The 18,576-nt window shown below is 34.3% G+C and overlaps 3 protein-coding genes across 5 annotated transcripts; 2 read left to right on the top strand and 1 right to left on the bottom strand.

The window, feature by feature from the left end:
- The first annotated feature begins 2,957 nt into the window (after positions 1 to 2,957).
- On the top strand, positions 2,958 to 4,339 carry LOC104806004 (nuclear transcription factor Y subunit B-4-like). Its single transcript, XM_010530722.2, has one exon. The coding sequence runs from the start codon at positions 3,929 to 3,931 to the stop codon at positions 4,337 to 4,339; it is 411 nt and encodes a 136-aa protein (XP_010529024.1). The 5' UTR covers positions 2,958 to 3,928.
- A 1,498-nt stretch (positions 4,340 to 5,837) lies between these two features.
- On the bottom strand, positions 5,838 to 8,087 carry LOC104805885. 2 transcript variants are annotated; one of them, XM_010530591.2, is made up of 4 exons: positions 7,967 to 8,087; positions 7,192 to 7,252; positions 7,031 to 7,066; positions 5,964 to 6,417 (listed from the first exon to the last, which is right to left on the bottom strand). In XM_010530591.2, exons 1-4 carry the CDS (start codon positions 8,033 to 8,035, stop codon positions 6,359 to 6,361), a joined length of 225 nt encoding a protein of 74 aa, XP_010528893.1. In that variant the 5' UTR covers positions 8,036 to 8,087; the 3' UTR covers positions 5,964 to 6,358. The 2 variants fall into 2 exon arrangements, with proteins under 2 accessions (XP_010528892.1, XP_010528893.1); XM_010530590.2 differs by having other exon boundaries at positions 5,838 to 7,066; positions 7,967 to 8,084.
- A 2,612-nt stretch (positions 8,088 to 10,699) lies between these two features.
- LOC104805883 (sucrose nonfermenting 4-like protein) lies at positions 10,700 to 18,525 on the top strand. 2 transcript variants are annotated; one of them, XM_010530588.2, is made up of 13 exons: positions 10,700 to 11,499; positions 11,629 to 11,716; positions 12,657 to 12,836; positions 14,105 to 14,227; positions 14,346 to 14,405; positions 14,611 to 14,700; positions 15,267 to 15,401; positions 15,926 to 16,070; positions 16,334 to 16,507; positions 17,178 to 17,241; positions 17,328 to 17,397; positions 17,695 to 17,812; positions 18,364 to 18,525. In XM_010530588.2, the coding sequence occupies exons 1-13, from the start codon at positions 11,375 to 11,377 to the stop codon at positions 18,456 to 18,458; spliced, it is 1,467 nt and encodes a 488-aa protein (XP_010528890.1). In that variant the 5' UTR covers positions 10,700 to 11,374; the 3' UTR covers positions 18,459 to 18,525. The 2 variants fall into 2 exon arrangements, with proteins under 2 accessions (XP_010528890.1, XP_010528891.1); XM_010530589.1 differs by having other exon boundaries at positions 11,443 to 11,532.
- The last annotated feature ends 51 nt before the right edge of the window (positions 18,526 to 18,576 follow it).

Here is an 18,576-nt window from a genome sequence, read left to right as displayed (position 1 = left end):
GAGAGAGAGAGAGAGAGGTTGTATTGTAGAGACCAAAATCAACCTTCCAACTAGTGGCGATGACTATCTCTTTCCTTTGTCTTTTAGCAATAAAAGGGGAAAAAAAAGTGGATTGCTTTTTCACAAAGAGATGGCTTTACAGAGTATGGAAAAGTTTGTCCAAAGTGTAAAATATAAAAAGCATATATTATAATGGAAGTTTAGAAATATGCATGGGCCGATTATTTGGAGCGTTTCGTTGTTCTTCGTTCGTTTTAAATTGTGTGTGATTTAAGGATTTGCTCTTTGTAATATTGATATATAGGATACCACAAAATTCCGATTATGTGAAAAAACAATTGTAGTTTTATTTCCGGATATATTTGTTCCATAAATAATCGTTTCCAAACTATATTCAAACACAACTCTATATATATATATATATATATATATACTGATCAAGTTTTGAAATAAACTTGCACCGAAGTGTGATAAGAGAGTGCCATTATGATAATTCACGGTTTGCAACGTGTAATTTCATAAGCTTTATAGATATCACGGTCTATCCTCTTTGGAAGAATGTAGAATTCTACGTCAGCATGAAAGCATATTCTTAAATTTCTAATGGCGTGATTCTCGTTAAAGCTATAATAGCTACTTATATAATACAAATGTACGTAAGAGAACATGTCATATGAGTTGTTATTCATACGCTCCGCGCGCGCCCGCACACATATAAATATATATATAGATATATAAATTAGAAAATTATATTAAGATGTATATTTTAGTATGATTGAATATCGTAATTAATAGGGATTTTGTTTTTTTTTTTCCTTTCATGAAAATAAGGATGCGATCGAACGAGATGAAAAGCTTCCACCAATACAAACAGCGAATCCATGTCGCTTCAATATTTATTTAATTTATCATAAAAATAAGCAAAAACAGAAAAGTCAAAAGGTGAGTGGGATATGATTTTATGCGGATTATTTAAATCGAAATTTCTCATATTCTTATAAGCAATTAAGGTTTTGACATTCCAAGTGCTAGCCATTTGATTCCTCTAAGCATAAGTTCTCTTCCAAATTGTCAAATATATAATAATAAAATGAGTATCCTCAAGTGTGTTAGGTCAATCGCATTGTTCGCTTATACATTTAAAACATTCGTCCTGCTTATATCATAACTAATCATAATATTTACCGCTAAACATGTTTATAAAAAAATATATATATTTACCGCTAAACATTTTCATAATCTCTATGATTTTATTTGGATATGCACAAGAAAAACATTTTCATAATTTCATGCCTCATCTTATACAAGGAAAACTTTCTTTGATGACGGATTTCATTTCTCGTTCAAGATTTTAATCGACTAACATTTGAGCCGAACCATGACTAAATCCATTGTACATTGATTGGAACTCAATTGATACATGCAAGTAAAAACAAATTATATAATTTTTCATCTAAGAGATATTTCTTTTTTGTATCTATATCATTTTAAAAATTAAAAATTGATAATTCAATTTTTTCGTAATATATCTCAGTTTGTATTTTGTAATGTGTGCCTACATCGCGAGTCTCTGTCTCGTGTAGAAGGTTCAATATGAATCTTGGATAAAGAGAGAGGGTTTGAAGGGTGGCTTAGTAATTTGAGGGAGGTTGTTATTTTTCGTTAAAATCTTAGACGTTGTGAGCTTGGATATATTTCAGAGCATCGTATTCTTTAGCATAGTTAGTTCATCCTCTTCTTCTTCAGATTAGGGTTGTTTCTTTTGCGATTCTCTCTGGGATTTTGGGTTGTATGCGTGTATTGTGATCTCAATCGAGTATTAGTGGATTGCCAAGTTTCTTGGTCGAGACGTTGGATCTTTACAATGATCCAAACTCGTTAAAGGCTGCTGTTGTTTCGTTTGTTGTTCAATTTCAAAGAAGCTCAAGCAGATTCCAGATTGAGTTAGTACATATTTTAGCACATTTGGATATCCATTTGGATTGCGGTAAAAGTACTATAATCTAATCTGGATTGATTCGGTTGGTTCAAATAGTCAGACGAATAAGATGCAAAAATATGTTTACATATTAAAATGCACAAAGCAGATGAGCGGTACCGAAAATAATATTGATAAAAAAAATACTATAGTCCATTTAATTTTCTAAAAATGTTGAAGAAATCCAATTGACGAGACGGTCCACATGATGAGGAATACGCTTGTAAGTAGTGGATATAATTAGTAAATATATACTTTTAGCGCTTTCCATAAAGCTAAGAGTACAAACAAAAAGGTTTCAAGGTCCAAAGCAGATGTCGTTAATTGCCTACTTGCGTTTGATATATTAATTTACAAATAGGCAAAACATTACATTTGAAAAAGATAAATTCCATATTATTGGAGTTATCTCACTGCAATATGAGACAATTTTCTACATATACAACTCATACGTTAAAAAAACATAGTTAATTCCATATAAATGTGTTAGAATTCATATTCTTCTACTCATTGGTTAATTGGATCATAAGATTTAGATTATTCACCACCTTCGTCAAAGTTTAGTAAATGTAAAACTAACTATACTTTATTTTTGATGTTGATGTTGAGTGTTCGATTCCTGACCGGTGGAGAGCGAGGTAATTTCTAGATTTATATGATCCATATACAAAGACTGCTCCCGGATCGGAGGTTTACCTAGTCAGCGCGTCCGAAAGGTAGCAGGTAGGAGTACTCCGTTATATAAAAAAAACATGCATACATGTCTCTGTAAACTATATTATTAGATAAAATGACAAGTTTATTAAGATTTTTAGAATAGTTATTTTGAAACAATTTAATTATATTATTACCAAAAATAAAAAAATTTGAATTAAAAAATAAAATAAGTATAAAATAATAAAAAAATATCCACAAATTATATAGATTCATATTAATCTTATTTTATCTAATACATATTGTAGTTCATATTCTATTATCCATGTTGGTGTAAATGTGAATCACCCTCAAACTTTTTAATACTCTGTAAGTCCAATCAGTCTCTTATGGGAACAAGTATGTGTTTATTAATCTATAAATTTTAGTTATTGATAACATTCTCGGTTGAACATCGCTTTACTTTAAAAATCTTCCATGTTGCAAGGGTAATGCAGCGCCATAATAAACAAAATAAAAGGGGGCAACATAACAAACAAATAAAAAGAGGCAACATTAATATACAGAATCAACCACAACTTAGAGGGCATCATATATCTACATAGACACACATATACACATACATATATACATATATATACGTATACATAGAGAGAGAGAGAGATATTAGATAACAAGAGGTGCAAGTGGTGACCATGGGTGTGCCTAACATTTTGTGAGCGCTAAGAAGTTCACAATTTCATTTTGGTTGTCAAAGGCATAGTGAGCACTAGGGTGATGACCATGATGGTTTGCATGCGCATGCTTCATAGAATAGAATGTCATGTTTGCATAGGTATCATACACACATGGAGAAGGAAAGCCAAATAGTCGAATTGGATGATTCTTACAAAAGCAATGGATAAATAGAACCAAAATAGTATAAGTAGAAAGAGATTTTGATTGTGGATTGAGTGGCATCAATTACTGGATTGTTATGATAATAATGATAATAAACATGCGTCATACATTTCATGTCATGCTTGCATGACCATCATATGCACACAGCAACAAGCATACGTACATGCATGCACATAGAGAGAGAATACCAGACAAGGGTCGAAGTCAGAAGTTCATACCTCATAGGCATCCTATATTATATATATATATATATAATCTACAGATATAGGCACACAAACACACACACACAGACACAAATATATTATATATATACACACACACGACTCGGATACTTGTATAAAAGGGAGATAAACGGGCTAATAAGTTCCGTTATGGGTTGTTAAGACAAAAGAGAAAATGACAGATGAAGATCGTTTATTGCCAATAGCCAATGTGGGGAGACTAATGAAGCAACTTCTACCAGCAAATGCAAAAATCTCAAAAGAAGCAAAGCTAACAATGCAAGAATGTGCAACTGAGTTCATAAGCTTTGTTACCTGTGAGGCCTCTGACAAGTGTCACAAGGAGAATCGGAAGACGGTGAATGGAGACGACATCTGTTGGGCACTTAGTACTCTCGGCCTCGACAACTATGCCGATGCCATGGGAAGGTATCTGCATAATTACCGAGAAGCTGAACGAGAGCGAGCCGAACAAAGCAGAGTTAATGAAGACATCAGGAGAGATGAAGAGGAAGAACCAAACAGTAGAAGTGAGCTGCAGAATCAGCAGATAGAGGGCAGCTCATCACACACACAAGCGGCGTGAATAATGGTGAAATTAATCTGTAAGCTGGTTTCATAATATTATTACGAGACCGAGAAAAACGAGTAGAGAAGCAAGGATGACAGTAAACAGCATCTTCATAGTCAGGGTATTATAATGTTATTACCACATGTATATGTATGTATGTGAGTGACGGGCATAATTTCCAACAGAATCTAAAAGAGATCCGGAGGGTTTTTTCTCTTGGTTTTCACTTTCCTTACTTATCTTCTTCAAGGAAGAAAGGAATTTCTTTCTTCATTTTTTTTGTACCTTACAAGATGTTTATAGTTGGATTCTTTGGGTACTAACCGGTTGAAGCTCCCAACTTTTGCAACTAGATAAGAAAATCGTATAATACTACTCCCGGATACATTATCCCTGTGTTCTTTCAATCATTTTATTCGAGGTTATAGCAAAACTCAGTCTAGTTCAGATTAAGCAGAAACAAAAGGTGGCCATATGTGTAGATTATGCTAACCAGGATACTTGTATGTCTCTGCATCAGTCTATCTCAGTTGTTTTATGAGTAAAGTCCGCTACATGTCTTCTGCTGCTGCACCTAATCTATACCGAAAAAGAAAGACGGGCTTTCAGTAGATGAGATTTACAATGCAATTCTTCTTACCATGTAGAAAGAGTCTAACATTGAACTTGTATCTAGGTCAGTCCAAGCACAGATACGTTCGAATATCGACAAAATACAGCAGAAAATATCAAGTACATAGTAGTCTACAGTCAAGTTTTTCAATATGGCTCCACCAATAAGAATTTGGGTACATTCTCCAGAGTTAAAGTCATTTGAGTTCTTGGGAAGACCATTTAAAGTTCACATGGACAAGAACGTTCCAAGGTTTAGTCAACATGAAAGTTAGTTGATATAGACAAATGAGGTGTCAAAAATCCTAACCAAAGTGCATTTTTCCTCTTTACAAGTGCAACCAATGGCATAAGAGGTTTTTACTCAGAAACAGCGAAGCCCTATCTCACGACGTGTTAAACCAGTCAAGTACTAGTTTTTCCGGTGAAGGGAACAGTGAAAAAGGGTCTAGGGTTGGAATATACTTACTTGGTTCTGGGTTCAAAAACCCTAGTGTCTAGGGACCACATCATTCTGGGTTTCCACAAAGATATAACCCTAAAAATATAAATTTCAAGAAATTAAATATTTAGGCATGCGTACTTTCTAGTTATCTGCAAATGGGATGATTTAAAATCTTCAAACAATATAATTTTAGCAAGTCTGTCAGAGTAGATGCAACTGTAGTTTATCTGAACTTCATGGGACCACTTCTCAACTATGCTGTGTTATGTCTAATGAACCATGAAGAGCAAATCACATAAGGAGTATGGGGAAGGCTTACCACTAAGATTCGTTTCCTCATTGAAGAAGAAATAGCAATGCAAATGAGATTAGTACAAGAGACAAAAGCTGATAACTCACACATCAAGACCTTTTTTTATGCATAAACACACCAATGTAGTAATATTCCATAGTACCTTTTCTTTTAAAACTTCACATTACCTCAAAACCAATGTGGTAATATGCAATGTTTTACAGGATATGGACAACTTCACGAACCTCAAAACCTACAAGACTAACCTTACCGATGTCGTATCTGTCATGTGTGTCGGGAATGATTCTAGGGATAAATGTTGCTTCTGTTGGTTCCGACCAGGGAATCACGGCGTTGAGCTTCATAACTACAGCTAGCTGCCCACTGCAAAGGCAGGCATCGTTGCCTCGAGAACCATGAAGAACAATAATTTAAGGTAACCACATGTACAGAGCACATCTGAGATTCTGATGTACTCATTCGGAAGGACAAAGTGCAAAATGATTATGACAAGTGCATGTGAAATAAGACAGATTGGCACAAAGATGGGCATACGGTTTTTCATGCTGCCGCGTGAACAGTGACAGGCTAACAAAGGGCATCGATCTTCCAAAAACATGTATTGTACCTCTCATGGTCCAGGAAAACAATAAGTGCATCAAATAACCTTTCCAATGTATTGCAATCATGAAGGAGATGCATGTACGTGAAAGTCCATCCAAGAGAAAAAAAAAACAGGAGTCGCTGTCACAAGAATACAAGACGATAAATGTTACAAAAATTACCCAGTGTCCTAACTAACGGGTTGAATATAAACTTGCAGTTTATTGAAAATGGCAGAATAGAGGTAAGAATGGAGCAGATTCTTTGTTTCTAAGTAAGTTGAACATCCATGATCCTCTACAGGATACAGTTGATAATAGCCAAAGTAAAACATGCAAAACCCACAGATCGTTCAACAAAGGGAATCCGTTCAGAAATGTATAGCAGAATACAACCATATATATATATATAGAAGGCAAGAAGGTGAAACAACGTAAAAGCAAATATCGTAGTATTAACGAAGAAAGAAAAATCAAAATGATTCCTCGTAATATTAATAGACTTGGCAAAACCTAGAATAACAAAAAACACGTCCAGAAAAAGATAATTGGATTGAAGAAAAAAAATCAAGTACTCCGGACGACCAAAGCATCTACAAATCCCCAACCATCATCTAAATCAGGTCCCACCCAGTAGCCAGTTATAGTCGTTTGAGTACAAGAACTTCCAACTAAATGACAGGGAATAATTCTCGCAGACATATTCAAAGGTCCAACTAAATCATTATGACAGCCATGACCTGCAGGGAACTTGCCTTTGGAGGAGCAGTACAGGTTGTGAAAGCACATAACTGCAGGATAGAAAACAAATGAGATTCATATACAATACCTCTATCGACTTTACTACAAATTTCCAACAATGGTAAGAGAAAGTATCAATAAGTTCAAAGACTATTCAGAGAGAAAAGAAGAGAACCTCTGTAGCAGGTTTTTCGGATAGAGAGCCTGCCGAGAGCTACTTCCCTTTGACGTCCTTCCTAATTAGAAATCCAAAATAATGGTGATTAGTCTTGAGTACCACAAACGAAAACAAAAAATTCCAGAAGAGATAGACCATAATGCTCCTCAAGATATAAGGATAAACATCTAAACTTCAGATTTTCTCTCTTGATATCGATCAAAACCTCGTTTACAGAACACTGAAAATGGGTCTTATGGGTCTTTTCTGTCACAGTGGAAGCGCAAATGATTCTGAATCAGAGCCAAAGAAATGTCTATCACATCACAGAAGTCCATAGCAATCATAAAATATCATTGGTTTGATTTTCTAACCGGTAACCATGTCAAGTTTTAATACATTAATCGCTCCACCTGATCAAGTCATTGAAAACAAACACGGAAGGAGTGAAACTTCCTCCTCCTTACAGAATTTTCAGAGAGAACATAAGAATCATAAATCCGCCAGTAAAACCAGGCCTACTGTTTGGCACTTGAGAAAATTGAGCAGCAAACAAAAGCGGCGAAATCGCTTTAAGGCGGCGGATTCCCAGGAAACAACAGTAGAAATTCTTCGCGTGAAGCACGAAAAGCTGCAATCGTCCTCCAGATTAAGAACAGTTTCTAGACTAGAGTCGCTTTAAGGCGGCGAAATCGTTGCAGCAACTTGCTGAAAACCTATCAAATGCTGAAATTCTACTCCATGTCTCCATGACGCTAAAATTTTCCCGAGAAACAAACAGAAAATGTTTTACCTTGAAGAAAAACCCTCGCGAAGACCGGAGAGGTCCGAAGACGACGCTCGGAGACATTATAGACGCCATGTAATCTTTGCCTTTGTTCTTCCCGACAGGGCGACGCACTGCACTGATGCTCTTTTACCCCCCCCCCCCCCCCCCCTGAATTTTGTTTTTTAAAATAATGGATAGAAAACCCTCCCAATTTGACCAGATTAATTTGTTTGTCATTAATCTTAACTATTCCTTATATGTATTTTACAGTTATACCCCAATTGGTTTTACATAATAACCATTCTATATTTCCTCCATAACATTAAAACATTTTGGTTCGCAATGATTTTTCCAATAAATTTATTAGTCTTACGTTTTTCTGTATTTCACATTTTTGCTTTTATAAAACTAAACACCTACGAGTGTTTCTGTTCACTTCTTACTTGTGATTTTAAATTGGATTATTCTGTTAATATGGTCCAAAAAAATTATAACTAAAAATTGGTAGTAGAGTAATTATTTTCTTTTTGCAAATTGCAAATTCTATTTCATCTTGCACTTTTGAAAGTAGTTTTGATATTTTAATAACTGAAATCAGTTACTTTTAAAAAATTATATTATGATGCTTTTTTCCCCCCCCCCCCTCCCCCACAGCTCAAGAAATACGACGCCGTCTTGATAGAATCAAGATATCTATTTTGATTAAATTGTGTAAGTTAATCACAACATTTTCCCATAATTGCCCTCTTGACAATTTAACCCTTCAAAATTTAAATGTACTACAGGTAAACACGGACAGTAGCATTTTGTAGCCATTCCAGATCGGATTATTTTAATTAATAATAAATTCGTTAAAATAATAATAAAATTATAAGTGAGGAAATATTTTTTAAAAATCATAATTATGCAATATTGGCGAAGTAGCAAACAATGATTATGAGATAATATCAAATAATAATTTGAAATATCTCATTTAAGTTTTAAGGAAATTTATTGAAACGAAGTTAGATTTATATGATTTAAATTAATACAATTGTAATTGAACCCTTATGTGATAATTAATTTTTTCGGGACATTACTGCAACTATATAAACTTAATGGCCCACAAATCATCGAAGCGGATTCTGCGCCGTCAGATTCAATCTTATAACTCCCCTCCCCTTAACCAATCAATTATTTTCATTTTCCCACTGACTTTTTGTTTCTATCACTTTCACCCTCATAATGAGCATCGCATACATTATTTCCCCTCTCGTAGTGAACGTATTTTCGTTTATAGTTTAATATATATTGACACCGTCGAACACGACTTTCTTTGATTTTATTTTTTTTTGTTTTATTCTAATAGTAAATTTTTGAATCCTGAAACTAAAAATCCATTAAATGTAATATATATATATATATATATTTATATTTATAAATGTAACTGGAAAAGATCAGCATAAGGGAAAAAGGAAAATTGAATGACTAAAACTTGAAAAAAGGACAATCATCAAGTTTTCATCGGCATATCCATCTAGTCAAAGGGCATAATTATTCAAATGAAGAAGATTCTCGCATCACAAAATTTCAAAAGGCACTGTTACAATACCTTTATTAATGTTAATTTTTACATATAAGAAAACGATAGTTTTATATTTTGATGTCATATAAATTATTTTTTATAAAAATATTGTTGATTAAATAAAATTTATATAAAATAAAAAAATATAATAGAATTTTATAAGAAAATATTCAAATATATCATTTATAAAACATGATATATGATACTTTAGTATAAACTAAAAATAGAAAAACCACCTATTGATATACAAATAAATAATAATTTTATGTTTTTAGTTTCTACATAAATAAAAATTTTATATTTTGATATCTAAATAAATTATAATTAAACCATCTCACTCTTACATAAATATTATACATTGTATAGTATTTTATTCAATACTAATATATACTATATATATTTGAATATTTTTTATAAAATTATATAACTTTTTTTGATAATGGTGTATGATAAAAATATCATCTATCTAAATATTTAAATATATATTTTCTATTAAGATAATTTTTTTTATCAATCACCATCTAAATACTAAAATACATAATTGGGTTTTTAGTTTTCTTGGTAATCTACCATTTAAAATTTGATGGTTAACTTTTTAAAAAAAACATCATATCACATTTCTCATTTCATTAAAAAAAGTTGCCAAAAAATATAGAAATAAATAACAAAAATATATAATAAAAAACTAATGTATTGAAATTAAATTTGATAATTTAATAGTCAATATTTATTTTGAATTGTGATTCCAATTTTCTATTTATACATATATGTTGACTCAATTTTCTTTATAAATTTTCTAAATCAACTAATAGTCTTTTAATTTTATTTATATATTAATTAATTTCATGGTAATATTTTTCTAATTCGACCTCCACATTAAACTTTTATTTATAGGCAATTATATATAGTTAAATGAATTATAATTCTTTCCAAATTCAATATATTTTTAAAAATAATGAGATATAATTTTGCTAATTAACATTTTTAATAAAGAATTCTAATCAAACTTCCAAAAGAAAAAAAATATAAATTAGAAAAATAAGGAATAAAAACATAACACGCATTAGTACGAACAAGCTAGAGATTGATAAAAAAAAAAATCTTTTTGTCAACGGTTATATATGTATATATACATATATATACCGTAAGGAAAATGTTTTCGCGAAAGAAAAATATATTTATATATAACTAAAAAAACAAAAAACTCATTTCTCTGCACTTCTTTGCCCTCAGATTCTTCGCCTGCAGAGACCACAACATCATCCCAAGATCCAAACAATGCTATCTTCACTCTTTGAAATTAGGGTTTTCTCCGACAACTTTTTTAATCCGTAATTTCTTTTTCAGTTCGTATCAATCCCATTGAAATTGCCCCGTGCTCTTCGTTATCGTTGAGGTCTCTAGTCCTGTCCCGGCTGCGAAATTAAGATCAGTGCACGAATTCATCGGACCAGCCCTCGAACTTTCCTGTGGTGTTTTATCCTTAGTTGACTCTCGCTGATCGTTCCGGGCTGAGCTTTTGGGTTTCCATGTTCGACGTAGAGGAATTTTCATGGCTAGGGTCAGATTTCGGTAGCTTTTTCTCGTTGTAGGTCGTGATTCGGGTTTTTGGGGTTTTTGGTTTCTTGTAGCTTCGGTTTATGTGGGTTTCATTTAATTCAGTTTCTCTGCATGTTTAAGCCTTGAGGGGCCCTCTGCTAGGGTCGTGGAGGAGCCCTGTTGAACTCGGAAGTTGCTCCAGGTTTCATTCTTCAAAGGGTTCCTTCTCTGACGAGTCAAAAAGTCAGCTGAAATAAGTCAATCGGGGGTTTCTAGGAGCTAGTTTCTTTGGATTGTTGTCGTATTGTAACTTTATAAACATTTTGGGGATGTTTGGTTCTACATCGGATAATAGCCGTGGAAACATCAGTTCATCAGGGCAAATTCTCACTCCGGTGCGTTTCTTTTGGCCCCATGGGGGGAGAAGGGTATTTCTTAGTGGATCCTTCACCAGGTGAGATGACTAAGATAGAAGCTTGACCTATTTGTGGGTACTTCTACTCTACTTGATAAATAGGTTCCGATGTAATATTTACCGTTTTTTTTCTGCATGGATTGATTGTTGAGATGGGAATGTGAACAGGTGGACGGAACATGTACCAATGTCGCCAATGGAGGGCTGTCCTACTGCTTTTCAAGTCGTTTGCAACTTGGCGCCAGGATATCATGAGGTTAGTTAGCGTTTGACTTAACCATTTTTTCATGATTTAATCTTTTTTGTAGTAACGTCTACTGCCTTTTTTTCTCGCAAATGATGGTGTCTCTCGTTGAACATGAAATTGCCATATTAAGTCACTAGATGCATAACCGATGAAGTATGTGTGAGCATCATGAATACTTTCATCACAATTTGTTTACTTTTCCAGCCGGTAAGATAACCCATTGAAAACCTGTGATACATGGTAGCATCATTAAACAGGGTTTGTTGTCGGAGCATTGGGAACTAGGTGTATCTTAGCCTCAGTAAACTTAACGGTTGAAGCTGAACATTAAGTTGTTCTGTTTGGCTTTGATGGTAATAAAGTTTGCAGATAAGTTGAAAATGAAGAAATGAACATTGTATAATTGTTGTAACATCCTTTGGGCAACATATTAGTGTTAACTCTAGTGATTGATGTCCTGTTATAGAGGGCGGTGAATCTTATCGTCAATTTTTAGCAGAACATGCCTTCTTTTTTGTATGACCACATATTAGGAAAATGTTTTCCAACATGTTACTGGTTTTTCTTGATTCTTCAAAAGACCCTGAATATTCCATCAAAGGCCCTTTTTGTTCTCTCAAGTTCTTAAACTGTGAGAGTGCCCTTCATGGTACCAAATATTTAACATATTAAAATTTGCAATTTGATATGTGGGTTGCGTGATATGGTTTTGTTATTTCCTTTTCTTTAATGATTTTAACGATTATTAACCTACTTATTTTATACTTCGCTGTCCATATCACACAATAGTCCATAGAATTTTCTTATGGGAAACAGGTAGTAAAGAGGTTTGGTTATGTTGGCAGTCGAATGAAGTATTTCTATCACGTGTCCTTACTAAGACACACTGAACTTAAGATGCTATTGTATCAAGGTTGTCATGATGTTCAATTATTTATATCTTGTGCAGTATAAATTTTGTGTTGATGGAGAATGGAGGCATGACGAGCACCAGCCTTTTGTAACTGGAAGTGGTGGAGTAGTCAATGCAATAATTATTGCTGGGGGACAGGATATGGTGCCCATAGGTTTGAACACAGAGACTCTTGGCCGCTCGAATATGGAAGTCGATGATGTTGTCATGCGAATGGTAAGCAAACCTTCTACTTGTATGCAAAAAAATATAACGTTTCAGATATGTTTTGTTACCTATAATCTTAATTTAGTATTGGTTATCTTAATTGTAGCTTTTGTATTTAGATTATGGTTTTTTTTTTATATTTTTCCCAGCCAATTTTACCCATTGTTGTTTGATAATTTTCACGATTCTTTCCCATGATAGGCTTTAGAAGTTGAAGTAAACTTTAAGATGGAAATATAAAAATTTGTCCAAAAACGGAAAAAAGTTTAGATCTCTTATGCATGAGAAAGGAAGAATTCATGGAGATAGGTATTAGTTTATTTTCTAATAAGCTAAAAAATCTTTCATCACCAAATGCTGTGCAACTTATTGTGTTCTTTTTTTAATTTATATGGTGACTTCAGTTGTGTCTGAATGGTGTTGCACATAAAAGATCCTGTAAGGCTCTCTGTAACAGAGATGATCACAATACATGTTGGTGATGATTTAGCTGTCCTCCAATCTGACCACAAGCCACTATGTATTGTATGGAATGACTCATTTTTACCTTATACGTGGGAACCAATAATTAAAGTAACTTTTCAAGAGTGTACAAACCTAGTTATAGTAACAGGGAATTCAAAAATGGATAACCTACGGGGAATGATTCATAATAAAGCAAAATCCATTTTAGTTTTTGTTGCCTGATGTCTGCGAAAATTCTATTTCAGAATTTTCTGGAAAGAAACAATGCATATAAAACCTATTTGGAAATAAAAAAATTTGCTGTGTCCAGTTTAATGATTTATTGGACTAAATCTTGTGGTAGATTTTTAGGTCAAGTTGCCACCACTTGGAAATATTGGGATGTTGAAGATGCTCTCTTCAGTTTTTCTCAGTATATCTGTTTTATCTTGTTAATGTTATTAATAGATAAAGGGCAGCCCAGTGCACAAAGCATCCCGTTGATCGGGGTCCGGGGAAGGGTTCCACCACAAGGGTTTATTGTAGGCAAACCTTACCTTGCAGAATATTCTGCAAGAGGCTGCTTCTAGGACTCGAACCCGTGACCTCTAGGTCACAACGGCAACACCTTAACCGTGCGCTAAGGCTCCCCTTCAATGTTATTAATAGATATATAGTTTATTTGACACGTCGGACTACTCAAGCTTCTTAAAACTGTCTGTTAATGATTCTGATATGTAGTTACAATCCGATGATCATATTCTGTTTCCAGAATTAACATCTGAAAAGCTTTTTTAGCTTCTGAATGCTTTTACATGGTGGTCGGAATGTAGGGCAATCCATCCCAGGATTTCATTCCTAGGATGTCGAGGGCTGACGTGGAGGTTTCTCGTCACCGTATATCCGAGTTCTTGTCAAAACATACTGCGTATGAGCTACTTCCGGAGTCTGGAAAGGTCTTTGCTTTTCCTTTTTTCTTATGATATGGTTCAATCAGGAAAATAATAGAATTATCCATGAAATAGCTTCTGGATTTTTGCTGTAATTACCTAAGGTGGGCTGGTCTTTGTACAGGTGATTGCATTGGATGTTAATTTACCTGTGAAACAAGCATTTCACATACTCTATGAGCAGGTATTTTCTTTTTACTAATGCATCATCTTCAATTGATCTCGTCTCAAGTTCTGCTTTCTTTATTTCTCGTTGTCACGTACATGCTAATGTTGTTGCATTCAGAGCCGTCAGAGGAAACAAATGAAAATTTTAAAGTATATTCCCATGTCAATTCAGTTCGATATTGTCTGGCTTTTTTGTTTATGCTAATTCCAGCTGTTTTCAGGGAATCCCTTTAGCTCCTCTCTGGGACTTTAGTAAAGGCCAATTTGTTGGAGTTCTTGGTCCACTGGACTTCATCCTCATACTGAGAGAGGTTGGTAAACATGTATTCTGAAAGTCATATCTCATAAGAATTCTGAATTCTGCCTATCTGCTCCTTCTTAAAGTTCTTTGTATCAATAACATATACACCATATCGTTGTTCGATTAGCCATAAATCTGAGCTTATAAGCAACCCCGCCATGTTTAATCTCTTCTCCTGGAAATATACAAGGAAACTGTTGACTTGGTCATTTATTAGGAGCATTACGGCTTTTGGTATCTGATATTTTTTTTGGCATTAGGTGGCCGCTGTGTTTTCATTAGATATTAAGAGGAGACATCGTTGTTTTCTTTTATATGGAGGTTTTATCAGACATCATTAGTAGTAACTTAACCGACGGGGCTAATGATTCTACAGTGAAATTCACAGTAGTTCAGCTGCTTTTGCCTTAGCCAGGAATTCGGTTTGCAGGTCCTTTTAGTAGATATACTTAATTTCGTGTATTACCCAACGCGGGATGCACATACATCATTGTGGATTATCTATAGCTGTTCTACTATCATTCTAAATAGGGCATGCCATTATTGGGTGATAATGGTAACTTCATGAAATTGCAGCTGGGAACTCATGGATCAAATTTGACAGAGGAAGAGCTTGAGATGCACACAATAGCAGCCTGGAAAGAAGGAAAGGCACATATTAGTAGACAACTTGATGGAAATGGGAGACCGTACCCTAGGCCTCTTGTTCAAGTGAGCATTTTTCTTTGGTTTTATTGAGCTATTTGTGTGAACTTACAGCTTTCCGTTGCACAATCTTTTTTTTTTTTTTTGATAAAGCCGTTGCACAATCTTTCTTCCTTGTGAAACTGTGTGACTTATCTATTTATTTATTTAATCGTAATCTAAGTACTTATATTGTCAAGGGTTGTAGCTTATGATGATGTAGATATATGCACGTAGATATTTATACCTAGGTACTAAACGTGAAATGCATGGGAGACACTGATGCTGTTGCTACTATTGCTGACAGTGTTTAGTTTTTTTAATTTCCTTTAAATAAATCGTCTTCTAGCTAACTTGTATTTTTAAAGGTTGAACTCGAAACATTTTTTTTTAACATTTTCTTGTGTTTAACCTGGTTTTAAAAGTAAAAGGAGAATGCAAAATGCTTAAGATGGACTCATCCACCACATTTGGGATTGAAATACATGCTTGGTGTATCTGCCTGTTTGTTTTCCATTCCATCATGCTTAATGATGTTTTCTCTTTGGCAGGCTAGGCCATCTGACTATCTAAACAATGTTGCCAAGAAAATTTTGGAAAACAAGGTGGCAACAGTCCCGATTATACATTCTTCTTCATCGGATGATTCATATCCGCAGTTATTGCATCTGGCTTCACTATCCGGCATATTAAAATGTAAGATCCTTTCATCGTGTGATTTTTGACTTAGAAGCATCGATAAGCTACAAATACACGAGATGCTCTAAAAAGGAAAGTTAGACGAGGTAGAGACCAAATTGACAAAACAAATTATTTTCCAATTTCCAGTCATATTTTGCTTTGATTTCTGATATTTTCAGTTAGGTTTATATTTTCTGAAAATTGGAGACGTTATAGGTTTTGTTAAAAAAATTTGCTTATTTTTAGGCATGTAAGCTCTAAAAAAGCATTATCTGCAGGCATATGCAGATACTTTAGGAATTCTTCTAGCTCACTGCCCATCCTCCAGCAGCCCATTTGCTCAATCCCCCTGGGTACTTGGGTTCCTAGTATTGGAGAATCGACTAGCAGACCTCTGGCAACATTGAAACCACATGCCTCTTTGGGTTCAGCTCTCTCATTGCTTGTTCAAGGTAACATTTTTTTTGCACCCTTTTTATTGTAATATGCTTCAGAATCTATCAGTGACTTAAGAACTAAACCATAAATTCTAATTTGATTTCAATATATAAACTTTAATTATAGATTTATATATAATCTGAAACTGCCCATATAACCCTCTTAGTTTTTCCTTGACCTATTTTGTTGAACCCAAGGTGTTGACAAAGCACCATATGTGTGCAAATTCAGACACCATCCAAACGCAACAATCTTTATTGTAGTCAGTGGCACCCCTGTAAATCAGATCCGACAAACTCAGATTCAGATTTGCATTAACTAAACAAGTTTTCTACATTAATTTGTATTAGAGAAACATTATAGAACCCCAGTTATCTAACAATTTCGGATCTTGTAATTTGATTTCATATATTGGAAATTGGGTAACACGCCAAGATGGATAAGGATTTTAAAAAAGTTTTACAAATTCCAGTTCTGGAAATACATTGGCGGTATGCATAGAGAAACATCTGGTAATCTACATCATAATTAATGTTTTAGGTTAAAACTGAGTTCCCTGCGTAAATCAGCTTTTGTAGTATGCATTGCATGAAAGAGCCCACAGATTGAAACGTACGGTTTAGTCTTGCTTCGATCAGGTCGATCTCATCTTTAACGTGTGGTGTAATTTTTTCTATTTTACAGCTGAAGTCAGCTCGATCCCGATAGTTGATGACAATGACTCGCTGATAGACATATACTCTAGAAGGTAAACCTCATGCCACATATCTGCATGGCCTGCATTTTTCCAACCCTTTTAAAGTCGGTCAGTTCTGATTTGTATTTTGATATCAGTGATATAACTGCTCTGGCCAAAGATAAGGCGTATGCACAGATTCATCTCGATGACATGACTATTCACCGGGTAAATTCTGATGGATACACCTTTAATCTGATCCATCTTTTTTTCACTGGTTTAGTCGATTGTAATCAGCCAACATTTAAGCTATTGGCAACTAGAGGCTTGAATCTAGGAGAAATTCTTGTGGATGCTTCCTACTGCTGAAATTAATGCTTTTTTTTTTTGTTTTGACGAATTGGGTCAAAAGAAAAAGGCGAGTTTTTTAGTTTTATAAATTATTTTCTCACACTGGCAGATTTTTTTTTCTTGAGATTTATGAATTATACATTTTGTTATGTATATGGCAACACATGTTTTCAGGCTCTACAACTTGGTCAAGATGCATATCCGCTTTATGGCTTCGTCAATGGGCAGAGATGTCACATGTGCTTGCGCTCAGATTCTCTCCAGAAAGTGATGGAACGATTGGCCAATCCTGGTATTTATTTCTTCTGAAACTGTGATTTTTTGAGTATGAACCCATGAAAATTTTCTTATGAATCTACGTACGTGCATGCATTCACGTCTTTATCTATATATATGCTCATGCGTAATATAAGGTGTATTGGTAAAAGTAACTTTTGTCTGTAATTATTGTCAGTAGGATCGTTTAATAACATTCACCATCTCTTCGATACATTGAGATAATAGAGAGCCTGGACTGATTTCATTTGTTTCCAATGGTTGGTTTATTGTAAGTAGTAAAATCCAGTGTTATATATTGGGATTTTTGTATCAACTACCATTATTCTGTGTGACATTGAAAAAACGACGTGTAGGATCTGATAGGATCTTGTGACTGTCATTTAGGGTTTTGTGAAGCTCGTCGCTTACACAACATATGCTGCACATCCACATACACATACACATACACACACATACACACACATGCACATATACATACACCATTGGTGCAGCATAAGATGCATGCACGAGGGGCACATTCAGAAGAAGTGGTTTCCTAAGGAAACGTTGTGTTTATGAGTACAGGGGTTAGGAGGCTGGTGATTGTGGAGCCCGGGAGCAAGCGCGTTGAAGGCATTATTTCGGTTAGCGATGTCTTCAGATTTCTGCTCGCTCTATAAATCTTCCAGCGAACCAACCCAACTGTCCCGGTTTCCTTAAAACACAAAAAAAAAAAAAAAAAAAAAACTGAAAAAAAATTGATGTTTCAATTTTTTTTTTTTTTTTTTTTTTTTTTTT

Source organism: Tarenaya hassleriana, unplaced genomic scaffold (genome assembly GCF_000463585.1).
Source record: "Tarenaya hassleriana unplaced genomic scaffold, ASM46358v1 Cleome11, whole genome shotgun sequence".
Taxonomy (NCBI): Eukaryota; Viridiplantae; Streptophyta; class Magnoliopsida; order Brassicales; family Cleomaceae; genus Tarenaya; species Tarenaya hassleriana.
The sequence above is the reverse complement of the archived record's forward strand: the minus strand, read 5'-3'. Positions and strand labels throughout refer to the sequence as shown.